Here is a 19,846-nt window from a genome sequence, read left to right as displayed (position 1 = left end):
ATCCAGATTATGATCCTGCCTTCAAATATCATTTTGCTTTCAGAACCGCTCAGACCGCTGGTGTTCTGCCACTGGAAATCCCATTCAACGGCAGCCACTGGCCCGGTTGCCTCTTCACAGTTTTCCACTACTGTTCTAACTACTGTTATTTTTCACGTTCATAATCCAAACTGCAGGCATCACAATAATAAAAGCCAACAAATTTTGCCGACAGGTTTCGAAATTTTAAGTTAATTAAGGCGTTAATAAACAGTTTTAGATGAGTTATCATAGCAATCTGCATCAGCAGTGCTGTGTCTCTCTCCCTGCCAGATCAGCTTCTCTGATTGGTTGCGTGCTGAGCAGCAAAAGTTCAATTTTTCCAACTCCAGCAGCTACTGCTTTCACAGCGAGTCAGATGCTCAGAAGCTAATGACGCATTGCTTCAACTGCTTAATTGCGCTGGACCTTTGCTGCGCCTTGATTCGCCTCAGCCATTAGCTTTGCATGTAAACTAGTTGCTTCTGCTTTCTCTAGTGCCTGCGGTTTGAACGTAGCATAAGTGGTGGTCACTAGTTGATCCGTCCCGGAAGTACGATCCGTACCATCGGCTCTTTTGAGTATGCGCAACCAGATACACATCCGGTTTTCAATAAATAATGGAATTATGGTACTAAAATTACTTATTTCTATCCTTAACTCACTAAAGAATGCTAACACACACCTTTAAGAATGTATGTTTATGACTTTTTCTGAGACAATTTTGATGCTTTTTACATTTTCTCTGTTAAAATGCTTGTGTGACGTCATCATCTGACATATTCAGAGTAGTCCGGCAAAATAGGATTAAACCATGTTTATCTGCATTTTTTGTTGTTTTTTTCTTTTGTTTATGCACTATAATGTTAACATAAAAGAAAAACATAAAACTCAATAAGACTAAATCCAAAGCCAAAAAAGTTAGCTTAGTTTGTTTTGGTTTTGTGCTAAAGAGGGTTTTTTTTATGTTGGTAGTCTGTTGTGTTAACATTGGCACCATCGGAAGAATGTTTCACCAGTTGCATATAAAGGAAGAAGCATTTTCTGTTTTTTTGTGTTGCATAAATAAAGAGCTTTGCGACTGGACCTTAGTTTCAGCGTGAGTTACTTTCCTGCTGGCAAACATGCTACAATATCAAAGCAAAGGCATCATTAGTACAGACCCAGCTCCCAACCCAACTTTGAGAATAGATTAACAGTGACCATGGCCCACCACTAGCTAAGATATTTATATTTATATTATATATAGATTGTGCTGCATGGACGTGTTTAGAATAAATATGGAGTGAAATAACTCAAGAATCTTTTTCTTAAACTCTTCACAGCAAGAATTGCAGAAGAGAAACGAGAGAGAGAAGAACGCGAAAGACAGAAACGAGAAGACCAGCTCAGGAAGAAGGAAGAGGAGGAGAAGCGCCAGGCAGAGCTGGAGAGAAAGCTACAGGAAGAGGCAAAAAGAAGACAAGAACAGGTACGAGAATGGGAGAAACAACAACGTGAGAGACAAGAACAAGAATGGAGAGAACAGGAGAGACTAGAACGAGAACGACGAGAACGTGAGAGACAAGAACGAGAATGGCGAGAACAGGAGAGACTAGAACGAGAACGGCGAGAACGTAAGAGACAAGAACGAGAATGGAGAGAACAGGAGAGACTAGAACAAGAACGGCGGGAACGTAAGAGACAAGAACGAGAATGGAGAGAACAGGAGAGACTAGAACGAGAACGACAAGAACGTAAGAGACAAGAACGAGAATGGCGAGAACAGGAGAGACTAGAACGAGAACGACAAGAACGTAAGAGACAAGAACGAGAATTGCGAGAACAACGAGAACTTGAACGAGAATTGGAAAGACAAAGAAAGAATTTGCAAAGAGAACTGCAGAAGAAAAGGCAAGAGGAGAGAAGACGCCAGGCAGAGCTTGAGCAAACCAGAAGAATACAAGAGCTGATTGATTTGGAGAATAAAGCCTCCAAGCAGAAAATCAAAAAAGCTACTGAAAGACTTCAGGAAGACCAGCAAGTGAAAGAACAAGTACAGCAACAACATCAGACTGAAGTTCTGCACCAGCTGTTGGATGACCATACAGCTCACATTGAGATGGATGAGGTAAAGTTCCGCTTTGTTTTTTTGGGTTTATCCACATGATATAACATTAAATCGGATTAATTCTAGCAGAATTTGACAGTGGGTGTAAGCAAAGTCTGTTTTAAGATCAGTTTTCCCCATCTTGACATGCCCTTGCAGATAGTCCAGCCTCACAGGACATTACAATGATCAGATCATGATTTCCTAAAATATTTCTGATCCATAAAAAAGGATCATTGGTCTTTAAACTTCACCTCATTTGTGAGTGGGTTTTTGAGACTCTACTATGGGAGAATTATCCTGCCATAATACAAGACCACATAATTTCAATTTGAGAAAAGAATTTCATCTTCTTGCACTCAAAACTTATAATGCTCACACTGAAAACATGCGCTCTCTCTCAAATATTTTCTCTTCTCTCTCAAATCGTTGTTTCTTCTCTCAGATTTAATGCTTCTTGCACAAATATTTTCTCCTCTCGCTTGCCTCCTTCTCTTCGCGCACAAACCGCACTCTGCTCGAGTCTCAGATACGCTCGCAAACCCGTAGGCTCTGCTTGCGGATTTTTTTGCTCTCTCTCGGATTGCAGTTGGATCGTCGTCTAGCAACCTTTCCAGCGGTTTTGCGAGCGTATCTGAGACTCGGGCAGAGCGCGGTTTGTGCGCAAAGAGAAGGAGGCAAGCGAGAGCAGAAAATATCTGTGCAAGAAGCATTAAATCTGAGAGAAGAAATAAGAGAGAAGAGAAAATATTTGAGAGAGAGCGCATGTTTTGAGTGTGAGCATTATAAGTTTTGAGGACAAGAAGATGAAATTCTTTTCTCAAATTGAAATTATGTGCTCTTGCATTATGGCAGGATAATTCTCCCATACTCTCCTGACGTGCATCAATACACAAATGCATTTTTTTAAACAGGGAATGGTTTGCAACCAATGACAGTGCTCCATTGTATAAGCCAATCACAAGAAAGTAATCCAGGTGTGATGATTAGTTGCTCCACTCCAGCCCGGTGTTCTGTCAATATACAGGGCAGCATAATCTTAGTAATACGTATTACATAGAATTTCCCCTGTCTCTGCACTCCTTACATCCAATCACACTGTTTTATTTCGTGATTTAGTCAGGTTTTTGTTAGAGTTTGTGCATCAATAAACAAAAAAAAATCAATCACTAGGTTTGCTACACACATTAGGTTTAAAAACAAAAATTCCTTCCCCCTGCGGAATTAATTAATATATTTATGTGTAATCTGAAAATAATTTCAGTAGTTCTTCATGTGTTGTAAAAATAAATAAATGATCGGCATGTCGCTTATATTAAATAAACTAAAAACAAATAAATCTCATATCCTGTCAACTGTAGAATCCTCTCCCTATAATTGTTTTTAAACCTAATGTGTGTAACAAACCTAGTGAATTGTTTTTTTTTTTTTTTTATGCACAAACTCTGAAAAAAACTTGACTTATACAAGGGAGCTCTGTGATTGGTTGCAAAACATCCCTGTTTAAAAAAACGTCGGGAGAGTCTCAAAAATCCACACAAATGCAGTGAAGTTTAAAGACCACTGGTACTTTGTAATTGAATATATAATTGCATATGGACCAGAAATACTTTGGTAAATCATGTGCTGTGCATGAGTAAGTCTTGCATGCTTGCATGAATGGTGCTGAGTGTGTGTGGACCTTGTACTGTGTGTGTGTGAATTTGTTTGTGCTTGCATGAATGGTGCTGTGTGTGAATCTTTTACAGTGTTTGCGTGAATTTCTGTGTGCTTGCGTGAATCGTGCTGTGTGTGGATTTTTTTGTGCTTGCGTGAATCGTGCTGTGTGTGTATGGATGTTGTCCAGTTCATGTATGAATCACATATGTGTATTTGTGAAAAATGAGACCAATTTAGCTCCATAAATATATGCCTTTACCCAATTGTTGGAATATTTATTTATTTACTTTTTTAAAGGCAAACGGATATTTAACATCTACCCACGACAGAGGTTATGGATTTGTTCTGTAAAATTTGAAATTTTAAGTTTGACATTTACATTATGCTAATAATCTTTCATGCAGTTTGGAGATGTGCAGCAAAGATTTGAAAAACTTCTATCAAGCTACCAAATCACAGAGAGTGAAAAAACAAACATTAGCCTTGAGGACAGAATGAAGTCTCTCCAAAATGAGCTACTATCAAACTACCTAACGGAGCACAATATACCCATCTGGTCACAGTGGGCTTTGGATCAGGCCACTGGATATGTACACCTTTCCCTGACTGAGCGGTTTAGTGTCTTGGAGGCAGTGGTCAAGGTTACTCTAGAGGGCATCCCTGACCTTGAGCCTGAGCCAATAACTGGACAAGACAGAAAAATCAAATTTCTTCTCTGTTTGGAAGATCAATTGCAGATTTCTAACCCAACTCTCGCTAGACAGGTTTTAGTTAACACTCTTGAAATGACCTCAGTGCTGCCAAAGCAAAGCAAGGAATTTCTCAGTCAAATTCTTTTTAACAACATTTGGACTTCGAAAGAAATTAAACTCTTTATTGGACGGACAAGAAGCATGGATCAGGACAAAGTCTCAAAAATACTGCAGATGATATGCACCTTTAGTCTAAGCTGCATACAGGCTCTCAAATCACTAAAGCACAAAGATCCTCTAACATATTTACAAGACTGTATATCCTTTGAGATGGACAAGGACCTTGAGAGTATCTTGAGTGAAATGAAAGAAAATAAATACCCAGAGCATCTTCTCTCACAACTAGAAGATATTCTTCAATATGTTGGAGAAGTGTTGCCCAGATGTAAAGGAGTGGAACTGGAGTCCGACTTGATTGAAGACTGTAAAAATTGGATAGCTTCAATAGATTTTGAAAACCCCAACTACGATATGTTAAAGACCATCCTCGTAGTCATGTCCATAGCTGTGAAGAAGTGCACAAACTTCATCAGTGTAAGTGGAGAGGAAGTTCAGGGTTACTTCCCCAGGCTGACTCAGCTTGCATCGCTACTGCTACTGCTGCTACCACAGTCCAAGGATAAAAGTGGATGCCTCCTGGAAATTGGAACAGGCGAAGGTAAGACCTGCATTCTAGCCATGTTTGCCACAATCCAGGCTATACGAGGTACAGCAGTAGATATTGTGACAAGTTCCCCTTTGCTTGCAATACGTGATCAACATGAGTGGAAGAAACTCTATGAGGTATTTGGTGTCACCTCATCTACTGTTCCTCCACAGCATCATGCTAAAAGTTCATTTGAAGATCATGACAAGCTACTTCAGGAAGCATATTCCATGCAAATAGTTTATGGTACTGTTTGTACCTTTGCTGCAGATGTACTGAGGCAAGAGTTTGATAAGAAAAAGACCCGAGGACTGAGGAAGTTTGATTGTGTGATTGTGGATGAAGTTGACTATATGACGCTGGACAGTGGAGTCCAGGTAACCTTCTTGTCACATCAAGCCAATGGACTGAGGCATCTGGAACAAGTTCTTGCAAGCATCTGGGCCATAATGTCTGCCTGCCGTCCAATAGAAATATTTGAAACAGGTGAGATCCAATGGGGAACAAGGATCCAGTACTGTCACAAGGTGGCCAAGCAGGCTGTGGTTGGTTTAGAATCAGACTTTTCAGAAACTGACATACTCTTACTGGGTGTGCAGCTAGGCCTTTATTCAAATGAGGATTTCAATGAAATAATTAAAGCAATGAATCAAACTCAGACAGATGATGAAAGCCTTGAAGATGCCAAGAGAGAAGTTATTGGACAATTTATGGCCAAGCTGGGACATCGAGAGCAGTATAAGCTGTTCACGGAGCTTGAGACAGCAGTGCTCGATGGTGTGACAGTAGATTGTTACTCACTTGTAAACAACAAAGCAAAGCTGTACTGTAAGGAAAATTCTTCCAGAGAACCCGATGTCCAAATGCTTCTTCTTCAGAAAGGATGTGCCTGTGAGATCATGTCTGAGAAATCCCTTATGGAATCGACAGTTAAAGAACTGAACTCTAGACTTAAGTATTCCAGTGAGTGTTCCTTAAACTCAGTGGAGAAAACTCAAGGATGTATTGTTATACCATCTTTCTTAAAAGAATATGTTGAAAATCAATTGCCGATTTTTGTAGAGAATGCCTTAAGAGCCATTCAAATGGCACCAGGAAGAGAGTACATGATTGAGAAGGCACCTGAAGCAGACAGACCCGGTTTCTGCTATGAAAACACTCATCATTATGATGCCATAATTCCAGTGGACTTCCAGGCCAGCGGGGTACTGGAGAAAAATAAGCGCTGGGGTGAAGGTCTGCAACAGTTTTTGGAGATGAAACACCAACTGGCAGTTTCACAACTGACCAATGTAACAAACTACATGTCAAATGTCCACTTCTTTAAAAAGTACCTCACTGACAATGGCATATTTGGAGTCTCTGGGACGTTAGGAGGTGAAGCTGAGAAAGCTTTTCTAAAACGACAGTACAACACTGCCAGTTACATCGTTCCACCTCACCGTCATAAAAAGCGTATAGAACTGCCAGCAGTTCAGGTGAGTGGAGGAAAAACTGAGTGGATCCAGGTGATCTGTGAAAGGACATGGCAAGCTGCAGACCGAGGCCAAGTTGTTTTGATTATCTGTGAGGATGTCAAGACTGCCGAGGAGCTAAGGAGTAGAGTAGATGTTAAAGAACGACAACCTGCTAAGATCACCATGTATACATTAAGTACCAAGCACAACATTGAAAATGAAACCTTCAGAAAGGGACACATCATTATTGCTACAAATCTTGGAGGTCGAGGGACCGACATACTTGTTCACCGAGAAGTCAATGAGTGCGGAGGTCTGTTTGTGCTTCTCACATACTTCTCCGGAAGTTATCGTGTGGAGAGACAAGTATTTGGACGCACTGCCCGCAAAGGAAACCCCGGGATGGCGCAGATGATTCTCCACCAGGATCTTCTTGCACCAGCATACCAAGGCCATTCAGTGGAAACCATGAGACGACTCAGAGAGAAATACGAAGAAAGACGTTTAGGCGGTATGGAGGAAAATGAACTGTTTCAAATTGAAATGAAGGAAAATCTTTTTTCCACATTTCTTGAATTTCTCTCTGCCTTTGATAACAACTACACAGAGGAGGAGAGAATGGACATCTCAAAGCTGAAGATGAAAGATCTTCCTGAGTGTTTTAAGAGCCATCGTCAAAAGTTTGATTATGAGACGGCAATTAATGTTTTGAAAGAATCATGGGGCCTGTGGCTCATCCTCCATGAAGAGAAACTCAGGAAGCATGAGGATATCAATCTCATGAAACAAAGCTTGATCACAGATCTAGAGACAATTGCTGATCAAATCTTAAAGGGGAGAAGCAAAAACTTCTATGATTATATCAAATTGGCAAAAAGTAGAACTTACCTTCACCGCAGCAACAGAAAGGAAAGTGACTTTGGAGCATTATGTTACTGGCAGAGTGCTGAGCAATGTGATCCTTTCTATGGTGCTGTTGCATTTTACAACCAGGCATACATCACAGTCAACCTGCAAAGGAGTGGCTACAAAGTTGAAGCAAAGCAGTTGTTAGAAAAAGCAAAGACTGCTGTAGATGTGTACCTCTCAGAATCAACAAACACAATGATGTTTTGCAGTCTTGCAGTCACTAATGACTTTTTACCCCACCACAAAGATAGTAACCTGCAGACCCAAATGAAAGCCAGGATGAATGTCTTTAAATGTTGGAAAGGATACATTGAAAATGCCCTGAACACCCTCCAGCACATTGAACAAAGTAAAGGAGAGCCAGTTTTAGAGGACTCCAGTGTTTACAGTCTTTCCAAAGACAAAGACCCCATTACCACTAATGAATTAATGGTACTTCATGAATTTGGCCTCTGCATCGTTTTTGAGGTTAAAAAGAAGCCAGAGTTTTCAATCGATGCCTTTGCCTGTTTCTGTCTTGGAGTTCTCCAAGTAGCATTAGGGGTTCTTGTTTGCACTCTGTCTTATGGGAGTGCCAGTCAGTTTGGATTTGGACTAATCAGTGAAGGTGTTTCCGACATGATTCATGGAATAAAGGGGATGCTACAAGGAGGCTTTGACTGGGCAGAGTGGGCAATTGCCAAAGCTATCAGCATTGGAGTGTCTCTTGTCTTTGGTGGATTGAGCAAACTGAGCAGAGCTGCAAGTGCTGTGAAAAGTGGGGCTAAAGGTCTGATGACTGGGGCTAAATGTAGCTCTGTGGTTACAGTGAAAGAGTGCTTTAAGCATGCAGGGAAATATGCTTTTCAGGAACTTGGCAAGCAGGGTTGTGTCGCTGCTCTCAGCTATGCTGTTAACAGTGGACTTACAGCGTTACTTGAAAAGATCCTGAATGAGGCTTTCAGGGACAAAGTCCATGCGATGATTAAATCTAATGGCCGACTAGATTCTGCTCTAACAAACTTCATTTGTTCAGCAGTACCAAAAACTGCCATTAAGGAGGGATTCACTGACTTCAAAATAGATATGCAATGTGAGAATGAAATGCGTCTGTCAGTGGACATTATGACACGAGACATAATCCCTTGCCTGATGATGGACTGTACCCAGCTCAGCAAAGTTCTTGATACACTTTCAGATGTCTGTGGTTCTATAACGCGTCGCATGGAGAAGCAGAAAGAGATGAAATTGTTGATGAAGGCTTTGGAATCAGCTCAGTATATCAAACTTTGTGTGGAAATATTGCAGTCAGTTCCTACAAAAGAGATCATTGATAAAACATTTGTGCCCAAGTTGTTGAAAAGCATGGATCAGCTGCCACAGGAGAAGTATGATAAGGATGGGAGACACACATTATCTGATGTGAAGCGACTTAAGACAGACATGCTCCAGATTATGGCTAAAAGTGTCTCAGATTCATTTGTTGAAGCTTGCTCACGACACATGACCTCCATCATAACCAGAGCTGGCATGACCAAAATAAACAGTGCAGCTGGTACTGCTGTTGGCAACTTACTTGGTAGGGCTCACACCGAAAGTTTCTTTGACAATCAGCTGCATAAACACCAAATGAGAAAGGTCTTCCAAAGCCCATGTGCATCTCTATCAGAGGAGGAAAAACAGGATCTTCACTGTTATATTGAGGATATTTGTGATGTGGATCATCCTGCTTCATCTTTGGACATCCATGTCCTCACTCAGAGTGATGCTCTGAATGCGAAAATCAAAGGCAGAGGCATCAGGGTGATAGTTGTGGATGCAGATAAGAAGAAGCTCTCAGAGGATTATTTTCCAGGAAAAGACAGTTCTGCAGAAGACATTGTCCTCCAACTGAAGAAAGATCCAGAAACAACAAAACAGTAAGTAATGGTTGACAACTTTAAACATATTCAGTGAATAAAGCATTTTACTGTAATTGCCCAGAAGTGTCAATAAATTTGATTCTAAGTTTGCTTCTATCCCATTAGTTCAGAAAAAAATTACCCCATTGACTTTCCAGCAATCCCCCCATCTAAACCGTAAAGAATGCCCTCAGTTTTTTGGTTTTATGTATCAGGATATTCAAATAAAATCCAAAATGACCTCAAACTATGCAATGTGTTCAGCAATGACATGACTTTACATGGACAGTGAGTGGATAAACTAAAGCCACAAAGACTAACAAGGCCTGTTTTCATAAATGGTGTTAAAGAAACTTTGCCTCTACACAAGTGCACAAAGCAACACGTGAGAGCAGTGTTTCCCAACCTTTTTTGACTTGTGTACCCCTTTGGTCATTGGTCTTACCATGAGTCCCCTTCTCAGTCAAAAGTACTGATGACTGTCCAAAAGTGGAAAGTACAATAACTGATTATAAGATGAAAACTATTTTACATAATATTTTAATTTGAGCATTTAATTCTTAGGCATTTTGTGCTTTTCATCTCAAATAAAAAAGCAACATTAATATGTTGCCTGGAATTTAGTAAGGATTTGAAATAAATAAAAAATAAAATCCTATTATAAACATTTATTTATAAAACTAGAGCTCCTCTAAGTAATTCCCTTATAATCACATTTAAACTTGATGAATTAAAAACATAATACAGAGCAAAACCTGAGCTGCATTAATGAGCTTCAGTAGCTCAGTGTGAAAAACAGCTGATACCAAGTTGTTCTCTACATCCAGTCTGTTCCTCTGCTTGGTTTGGATGTGTTTCTCAGCTGAGGGTGAACTCAACTATATAAGAAAACGTAACTTTTTGGTTGATAAAAGCTTGTTTAATTTTTCAATTGGGTCCTCACAAAGAAAATATTATGTATTTTATTTTACTACCTAAGAAATAAGAATATTTTAATGTACCCCTTGCAATGCACTCGCGGACCACTAGGAGTACACATACCCCTAATTGCCACTGCTCTAGATGCTGAAGTGTATATGTCGACCCGTTAACGATGCTGTTACTCTACCCTAGAATCGCATCGAGACAAAAATAACTCTCCGATGGCTCAGCCAAGTTTAACACACCAACATGGTGGCAAAAATTAGTTTATGATGTGAGTGGGAGCTTCAAAGTCATCGTTAGAACAAAGCCATGGCTCAAATGTCCACAACAAAACATTAAGACATATTTCCAGTCTGAGCCAGTTTCAAAAGGGTCTGTTTATGGTGTCCCAGCTTATCTCTTTGGATACAGCCTAGGAAAACAGCGGCATTCAGGGGCGGATCCAGGATTTTTCAAAGGGGGGTGCGCACCTAGGGGTCATCGGGTCACGGGGTCAAGGGTCACGGGGTCACAGGTCAAGACAATGTGAGGCTAAAAGACCAAAGAATACCATATTCACTCTTTCACACTACCCTAATTATTCATCCAAGGGTTTTTAATTGATCATTTTAATGGATGAACATAAGTAGAATTAGCATGATTACATTATTGTAATTAAAAAAGGATCTCTCGGTTTTAAAGCATGCACAAGGTTAAAAGGTAGTTTGAAGAAAAAAAAATCCTTATCAACAATTAATCAAACAAGGAGTTTCTTTATTTCCAGAAATGATATTTACACAGAACATGAAATAAAAAAAACCCCCAAGGACTTGGGTTCAAGTAAGACAAAGGAGTTTTGAATATATTTTAACAAGATACACTGTTGAAAAACAAAAAAAAAAAACAAAGTTAAACCACACAAAGAATATTGTTCTCTACTACAAACTTTATGATGATGATAATGGGTTTACAAATGTCAACCTTCTGGGCAAATATGTCGATGATTTTGTTGATGTCTAACTGAATGTCTTTGTGCACATACAAAAGTAGCAAAGCCACAAACCTTTCCTGTCCCATTGTCTACCTCAGCAAAGTTTTCACTGCTTTAAGACCCGAGTTAGCACTTTCCACAGAAGCACTGGTAACAAATATGACTGACAGAAGGTGAAGAATCATATAAATGTTTGGGTAGCACTTCATATTTGTTATCTTTAGAATTTCAGGGAGAGAGCTGGGTTTTTCCACTGATGATGACCACTTTGTGTGCCACAACTACACTTCCTGCCTGAATGTTGATCCTGACGGTAGATCATCTTTATATGATGTAAAAACGATAAAAAGTCATACTTGTCCAGCCAGTCCCTCTGGCATGTTCTTTTGGTCACCCCACTGGCTCTTCGGTTGTCTTTAAATTCTCTGGCAGCGAAATTGAAAGATTTGGGTGGTTTTCTGGTCTGAAGAAGTTGGAATTTTCCCGAGTCGTCCATTTCACTAATCCGGTCCTTGGCCTTTGATATATCTGTAATAAGATTGATATTTACATTGTCAATTTTGCATGGGTGCTGGTGGAGTTGTAAATCTGCCTACATGAAGCTTTTGTATAGTCTTGCTTTATTATGAAATAATTATTATGAAATGTAAGATTTCAAGATTAAGCAAAAAAGTCAATCGTGTAAAACAAAAAGAAAATTAGTTGTTTTGACATTGAAAAAAATACAACTATTACTAACCTATGTCATAAGTTGTTTGGGGCAAATCGCCTTGGTTGAGCGCAGCCTCTTCAGTTGTCTTTACATCGAAACACGGTCCTTGTTGTTCATCTGGAAAAGAAAATAATTGATCAGGTGAACCTTGTAATCTCAGGAGGAGCCACAAAACAATTTAATGTTGTGTTTTTATCGTAAATTATTAAATTCACTGAACACATATCACCAGGTGCACAAAATTGAATTTCCTTAAAAGTAAATTGTATTTTTATTGTAAAATATTAAATTCACTGAAAACAAATAACACCAGATTTGTAGTTATCATATCACAATGTTAACAAGACTCCCTTAGACTCCAAGCGTGCGCTTAGAGCATTCATTGATTTGGATCCTTACCAATTGATAAAAGTTAGTAATGTTTTCATAAAGGATACCATTCTTATTTTTAACAGTACAACACGTGGTACAAGTTTAGACCCAAAAATACAGACTACAAAATAACTATTGTATGCATGTCAATGGCAACTAATGTTGCTTATTTTTGTTAATTGTACACTCTTTTTATTACTTATCAAACACTGCAATTTTTATAACTTTCCCGTTACTGGTTAAAGTATTCCTACAATTGCATTACTTTGCAACTTTAAACAACTTGTTTATCAACAATCAACAATGTTGATAATCTTTTCTCATTATCATTACATTTTCTAGCAATCATCATACCTTTTATCTGTGTGTCTCCAATATCTGAACGTTCATACTGTTCAACGCTGTGGTCATTTTCTGAATTTGTGCCAGGTCCACTGAAGAATAGAAAACAAGATATAAACATTTCAATCTGTGTTATTTAGATTATTGACATAAGCCTATAGAAAATAAAGTGATAAAGTTGGTTTCTACTTACCCTTCTGTTGGATTGGACCAGAATCTAAAAAGAGATGGTTGTCTGGTTTTCTTGTTTGGCCTTCCAGGTCTCCTCGTGCTCGCAACGACGGCATTGGAGTATGGCAAGCCGATTGGGCCAATAATCGTCCGTACAATAACGCGCAGTTCCAACCCGTATTTTACGCGAGCGCGCGTTTTTTACGTCACCGCGCGTTCTGGCTGAAAACGCTTGGTGACGTAAAAAACGCGTGCTCGCGTAAAATACGGGTTGGAACTGCGTGTTATTGTACGGACGATTATTGGCCCAATTGGCTTGCCATATCCCAAAGGGGGGTGCGCGCGCCCCCCGCGCCCCCGCCTGAATCCGCGCCTGGCATTCATATGGAGGGGGCCTAAGATGGGCTTTTGATTCACAGGTAGACTAGACTACTTTTGTGTATAAAGGAGTTTATGGTTGAACGCAAGGGCTCCTGTTCCCCCAAAACAAACAGAACCCAAATCCACTTTCTCATTAAAACTGCGAAAGCAAAAATGAAACTGATTTCAAGATCCACTGTGCTGCCAATGACATTTCAAATATAAACAAAAGAGAAAGTAAGAATTCTTACAGATTTATTTCTGTACTTACAGTGTTTTTTTCACAAAAGAGGAATACTAGGCTGAAGGAGTGCAGACACCTCAGTTGAGTTTTATGTGTTTCTAATGTTTTATTTGTTTGTCTTTGATGCATCTTAAGGGGGCTCATGAAACGGCTCGCTGGTGAAACACGGCCCTATGGGGGCCATTTTGAAATTCTGAGGCCAGATGGTTCTGTGGTCCCAGTGAACTCAGCAGGTCAGAACTGCTTGTATCACGCCGTGGTTCAGGCAACGAGTGACAATCCAGGTGATCTGAGACAAGAGGCAGCGAACCTTCGAAACAAAGTAAAGGAATCTGTGAGTATTTTCAAACATTGAGCACAACAAAAGAAGTCAAGACTTCCAGCAACGTCCACCCATCCCAAAAAGTCACTTATGACCTATGAAAAGAAAACAGGAAACTATTAGGACCTTAGCTGAAGGTGTCTCAGCAAAACAGAAATGGAGCTAATATGGCAACACAAAAAGGGTTCAAAATCTACAGTAATCCAGGTATTATACCCTAGATACAGGCCCAATTTTATGATTTATTATAGTTAGAATCAAGCGTGTTTATCATTATGTCACCATAATGAAATTTGGCTCAAAATCTGATGGACGAAAATGAGAAATACTTAACAGCCAACCTTAGAGTAGATTTCAAAGATGTAGATCCAGGACAACGTGCAGTGTGCAGTACATCCAGTAATGTGCAGCTGCAGCTGAAGCTGTCTATAAAATGTGCCGCAGGTTGTTTTTTTGTTTTTGTTGGTCGGCAGGAATGTGTAGTGTCTGCCTGCAGGTGGACGACTGGTTTTAAATCTGTTTCCTAAGGATTGTTAGTAGATTCTTTCTGCCGTCTTTATTCAGCTCCTGCATGACACACACAGCTATGCCGCAGCTCTGAACCTGCAGAGAGGGTATGAAGAAACGCACACATCACCAGGGAAATACAAGATCAGCGGAGGAGGGAGAAAGACGCAACAAGCAAGCAGAGAAAAGTTCAGGGACAAAATGAACACAACCGGGATGGAGGACATACCAGAAGAGGACATCTCTGTCATAAAAACCTACAACCTTGGTCTGGTTGGAAGCTTTGATGAGTGAGTTCACCCTGTCCAACAACAGTAGCCCTCCGTCACGGACATCATCCTCTCTGATTAATGCTTCTTGTTTGTTCCAGTATCAAAGGTCTACGGAAGACGAACAGATCGAACATCGCAGCGAATAACAACAATAACACTTCTCCAGTGAATGCAGATCACATCCCTCCTAAAAATACCTTCCAGATGGCTCATGAGATGCTCCAGAAACCAGAGAACCAAGACCTAAAGAAGAGCATTGAATCAAAGAACCTCAAACTTTATGCCATGATTAAAAGGAATGGTAATGGTGGGCTCTGCAGAGAGGTTCTTACAGAGCATCACCATCAGGCCCTAACCACTGGCAACAGCAAAGGGTCCCAGATAGTCAGGTGAGGAGGTCAGGTCAGCTATCAGCTGATCTCAGCTCTCTGCTGACTTCATTTCTCCTTTGTTGCAGGGAAAAGCTCACAGAAGTCCTGCTTTCTGGTGACGCTGATAAACTGATGAAGATGTCCATGATAGTGGCCAACCCAGAGATGTCCCAGTCTCTCAGGAGGGATGCAGGTACACAGCAGAGAAGTCCAAGAGTTAAAAGAAACAGAAAGCAGGAGCAAAATGTTTCATTATCGGTCAAAAATATTGAAATCATTTTCTATTAGTCTGCTAATGTTTGGTGTCTGCACAGGAATTCAGCAAAAGAAAGGAGTTGACTTCATATCCAAAGAGGCAACCAGGAGATATCATGCCATCGGGGAGAAACTGCTGTTGGATAAATACTGCGAGATGGGAGTCATTGATCAGAAGACCAGAGATGATCTTCATCAATGGACCAAGGCAAATCTTTACTCCAGGAATTCACCAGAATATCATGAACTGCTCAAAGAGCTTCAATCACCTACAAGACGTCAACAGCAGCGTTAGATGTGTTTTTACATGTCAGACCAGAGGTGGATAGTCCAGGTCAAGGAAGTAAAAAGCCTCTACAGGAATCAGTCACAAGCATTTGCATTTCAAGCTCCACAACAAAGGAATAGGGAGAAGGAAAACAAGGGTTTTTACTTCCTGGGGTTTATCCACCTCTGTCCCAGACTCTTCTTTGGATATTTGTGGCACTAGTGGACTTTGACAAAGGTCAACAGACTGGGACTCACACCTGTGATACTAGTGTTGAGTAAAATGAGAGAAGGAAAGATGTGTTAGCTCTGGCTGAGGTCATCTATAAAAGCAGTTAGGGATCACAAAGAAAGGTTTAAAAGCTCCCTGAATCCAATCTGAAGTTCCTTCTCCTCTCTTTGTCTATGGATGCAGATCTATGTCATACACATTTTTTGCTTCTAAGTTAGACTGTGAAGGGATCCATTTTTTGCCTGCAAACCAAAATTAGTGCTATTATATTCTTCTACCAAAAGTGATTTAGTTGATTAAATCAAATGGTGCATGTGAGGTATGCAGACCCTGCCACTAGACCAAATACTGCTTCTGTTGGTGAGACGTATTGTGTTCACTTCCTGTTTTTACTGCGGAGCTGCGTTGTTGTTCAGGCTATCTCTGTTGGAATGAAGATCTTTTTTTTCTGTGATATCTCTGTAACCCTAACTGTACAGAAGCACTTTAAAACATAGCACCTTCTGCTACACTTCTCTACTGAGCACTTGTTGCTTTTACATGCTGTTATTTCTGGTAGAAAGGACTGACTAGCCTAGGCTAGCGCCAGCTTAGCATCACTATGGCTTCTCTCTGCTGATCTCTATTTATTCAGTCAATTGCTGATAGCCCCAAAAAATGAAGTAATCGGCCGCCATATTGGTACTCCCCACTCCCACGGAGACGAGCCATAGAAATGCCTGCCTGTGTAGCATCTGGCTGCAAAAACAAGCCTTTTTCTAGCTATGGGAACCCAATTCACAGGTAAATTTACAGCCAGTGGATGTACTAACTAAGAAAATCCAAATGTATGCCAATGTATCCTATAGTATAATATGTAGAGTAACATTAGTATGGCTATCTTAGCCATTGACATTGTTTAAATAGAAAGTAGAGTAAACATAAACTAATTCAGTGTGAAATGTCAATGTATTCTTCTTAATTTTGTGGATGACGCTGTCGTTTTTGTAGTGTTTGTTGTATTTCTTTTTTGACAAAGTCATTTGCTGAAATATATTCAATGTTATGCTGAACTAAAACATTTCACCCATCTCTATCTATCTATCTATCTATCTATCTATCTATCTATCTCTCTCTGTGTATATATATATATATATATATATATATATATATATATATATATATATATATATATATATATATATATATTACATTATTAAACAGACACGTGCTTCTAATTTTTGATGTGATACCGTGTAATGATATGTAATATTTAATTAACACAGTAATGTCATCAATAAATATATATTACATGTACATCATCAATTTAGCACTTTTGGCACATCTGTATTATGTTGGATTAACATATTAATTTTATTGTAATGGATTTGTATAATATGTCATATTACATGATTTATAGACTTCCTCGAGTCTTAAGCCCCCCTGAAAATGCGAACATCATCGTTGTTTGATGCTGTAGCACACATATCGTTCACATTGTGACCGGTCTAACTAGGGAGTACCAATATGGCGGCTGGTGGCTTCACTCCAGCCCGTACTACTAACGGGCAATCCAGTGAATAAACAGAGAACAGTGCTTCTCTTTCTCCCCTCCCTTGACTCTTTCCGACTCTTTCTTCTTTTTTTCCTCTGCACCCATTTTTTAACAATCAGATCTCTCCTGGGGTCTGAACATATTATTACAATAACATATTTGCTATTATTTTACGTTTTCTCTGTGATCTAAAGTAGCTAAAGGTAGAAAATAATCATTCTCAGTCTTGAAGGAAAGCACTGCCCTCTAAAACAGAATGAGCTCTGTTATTTAACAAGTGGGCACAAAAAGTCTTGTGCTTCCTCTTATTCTTTTAATTAAAATATGAAGGCAGTGGAGGACAAATGGAACATCTTAAAAATGACTTTGGTAGAGATTTTAGAAAGAAAACGAGTTATTCTCCTTGTAGAAATCAAACGATTGTTGTTGACAGAAAGTTAAAAGTACTGTGGCTTAATATGGTGAACTGACCAAGCTAAAATGGGCTAACCTGTTAGCTACTGAGCACAGCTAGCCACAATGCTACCCAGCTCTCCCCCTTTATATCATGGTCTTGAAGTTACTTTGACCACCATAAACATATTTTTTCAATTTTGTTAACAATCAGGTGAAACTTCATCAGTCGTTACACACGCTAACATTACAGACGCTCCCACATGGATGGTGCATTGTCATTATCGTTGTCTGGGCGACCACTATGTTTTACGTCATTGTTGCAACGTTCAGCCAATCAATAACATCAGTGGCCTGAGCAGATCTGACAACTCACGGGGACCTGGTACCTACAGCGGTGTTTTCTGAACAGCCCTACCTTTAACGCCAGTAACAGGTATAAGATGCATTAACCCTCAGAATGAGTCCAGATTAAAAATTTTCATAAAAAAAGAAAAAATCTGATTTGTTTCTACTGTATTCCATGCAATCCAATCATCCACCACTACCTGAAAATGAGTGAAAAGAAGTGAAAAATTAGTGAAAAGTGCACAAGCAGTAACGAGACTGGACTGGGAATCCAGGGCTGTTGCCCAGTCTCATTCATTACTCATGCAGGTTAATCATCTTGTTATCTCAAGAAATCAATAACTGTTTTCTTGTGATAACAAGATAATTATCGTTATCTCGAGAAAATAATTCATGGTTTAACCGTGGTAACGAGATGGCTATGTCATTATCTCGAGAATACAAATGAAAATTAAAAAGTCGAGTATGACCGCTCCCAGCTTCCGTACTCCTGCTTTCTGTGTTGGATGTTTAATTATTCCTCTGCCACCTTTAGTGATAATAGTATGTCTAATAAGTGTAGTATTTTTGTAGCTTTGGAGTTGAAGGTGTGATAGATTAAATTGTGGCGCGTTTAACTGGTTGAAATCTATGCACACTGCAGATGTTCCTGAAGCGTAGGTGGCGAGTTGATGCCTCCTGAAAAAATATTCCTAAAGACTGTTCGCAAAAACTCAACCAGACATATATTTTTTTTCCGGATTAGATTAACTTGTATCCACAGAAAAACAGTTAGTGCAAAGAATCCCACACAAAGAATAGCGTCGTTCACAGGTGTGAAGAAAAAAACTAAAATCTGTCTCACAATGGAGTCTCATTTCTTCTTCTTAACCATAAGCTATAAATAAAAAATGCAGTTTAAAGGAGTAAGTCCACCCGCTATGTAAATTTCTGAATGTAGATATAAATCCATTTCGACCTATCATTAAGAAAGCAACACATGTGTAAACAGCACATTTTCAAGAAAAACTGGTCTTCTGACTACAAACAGAACAATTGGGCTTCTCATGCTTCCTTCCAACTATTCAAACTTTATTTTTCAAATTGTGACAAAAAGTCCTTTTCTTGTTATTACATTCCATGTGTTGAAAAACACTGTCATGGTTTTCCCCCGGGTACTGTTGTGTATTAATCTGCACTAATCATAAGATAAAATAAAGTTAATGTTTTATAAGTTTAAAGTTGTTCTCACAAATACTGTTATAAGAGCCATTCAAGGCCAAAAAGGAGAAAAACAGAGCAGTGAGGGTGTGTAACCATTGCACCTGGACCAAGAGGAGTGGAACCTGCAGGAAAACGCAAGGTTGAGGCCCCATAGTGATAAGAAAGCCCACTCATTAAAAATGAAATATTTGACATCTCAAGGTTGCCCAGCTCAGCAAAATTTGGCCATACAACTTGTGATAAATAGAGTTGTTATTTTCAAGGCACACGGAGCGGTAATGGTCCCAGAAAGGGTGATGCTTTGACTGAGACACGAGGGGGGAGCACTAGGCCAGACTGACATGGCTTGAAATAAGGAAAGGATGTATTCCAACATGTTTGTGATTAAACTGTCATAAGTTTCTGATTTGAATGCACCAGATGTTTTCATGGCCTGAGAGACTGCTCTCACAAGAATGAGATGTGTCTATGAATGACACTGTGATTTGCAGATAAATATCAATGTGACCTTTACCAAAGACTGAAATATGTTCTGAAGGGGGTTTTCCACCGATAAGAAATGTATAAAAGGGAGCTGTGTTCACCATTTGTTCAGCTGATGCTCACCGGTGACCAGCTCCATGTGAATGTGTTGTGT

At 39.6% G+C, this 19,846-nt stretch overlaps 1 protein-coding gene and 1 long non-coding RNA gene across 2 annotated transcripts in view; one reads left to right on the top strand and one right to left on the bottom strand.

Moving 5' to 3' along the window:
* LOC119793456 overlaps positions 1 to 16,841 on the top strand; it is a 67,097-nt gene extending 50,256 nt beyond the window's left edge. Inside the window, exons 10-16 of the mRNA XM_038300676.1 lie at positions 1,344 to 2,128; positions 4,171 to 9,428; positions 13,641 to 13,839; positions 14,392 to 14,624; positions 14,705 to 14,995; positions 15,064 to 15,170; positions 15,292 to 16,841. Of these exons, the coding sequence (XP_038156604.1) occupies positions 1,344 to 2,128; positions 4,171 to 9,428; positions 13,641 to 13,839; positions 14,392 to 14,624; positions 14,705 to 14,995; positions 15,064 to 15,170; positions 15,292 to 15,527 (7,109 nt within the window). The 3' untranslated portion in view covers positions 15,528 to 16,841. The remainder of the gene's footprint in view (positions 1 to 1,343; positions 2,129 to 4,170; positions 9,429 to 13,640; positions 13,840 to 14,391; positions 14,625 to 14,704; positions 14,996 to 15,063; positions 15,171 to 15,291) is intronic.
* On the bottom strand, positions 11,206 to 12,779 carry LOC119793465. The gene is made up of 3 exons (XR_005282099.1): positions 12,743 to 12,779; positions 12,044 to 12,133; positions 11,206 to 11,832 (listed from the first exon to the last, which is right to left on the bottom strand). It is a non-coding gene; the product is annotated as an uncharacterized LOC119793465 (long non-coding RNA).
* Positions 16,842 to 19,846: the final 3,005 nt, after the last annotated feature.

The sequence above is a fragment of the Cyprinodon tularosa genome, unplaced genomic scaffold, assembly GCF_016077235.1.
Source record: "Cyprinodon tularosa strain WSP-4 unplaced genomic scaffold, ASM1607723v1 ctg453, whole genome shotgun sequence".
In the NCBI taxonomy this organism is placed as follows: Eukaryota; Metazoa; Chordata; class Actinopteri; order Cyprinodontiformes; family Cyprinodontidae; genus Cyprinodon; species Cyprinodon tularosa.
Note: the sequence above shows the minus strand (reverse complement) of the source record. Positions and strands in the feature narration are given on the sequence as shown.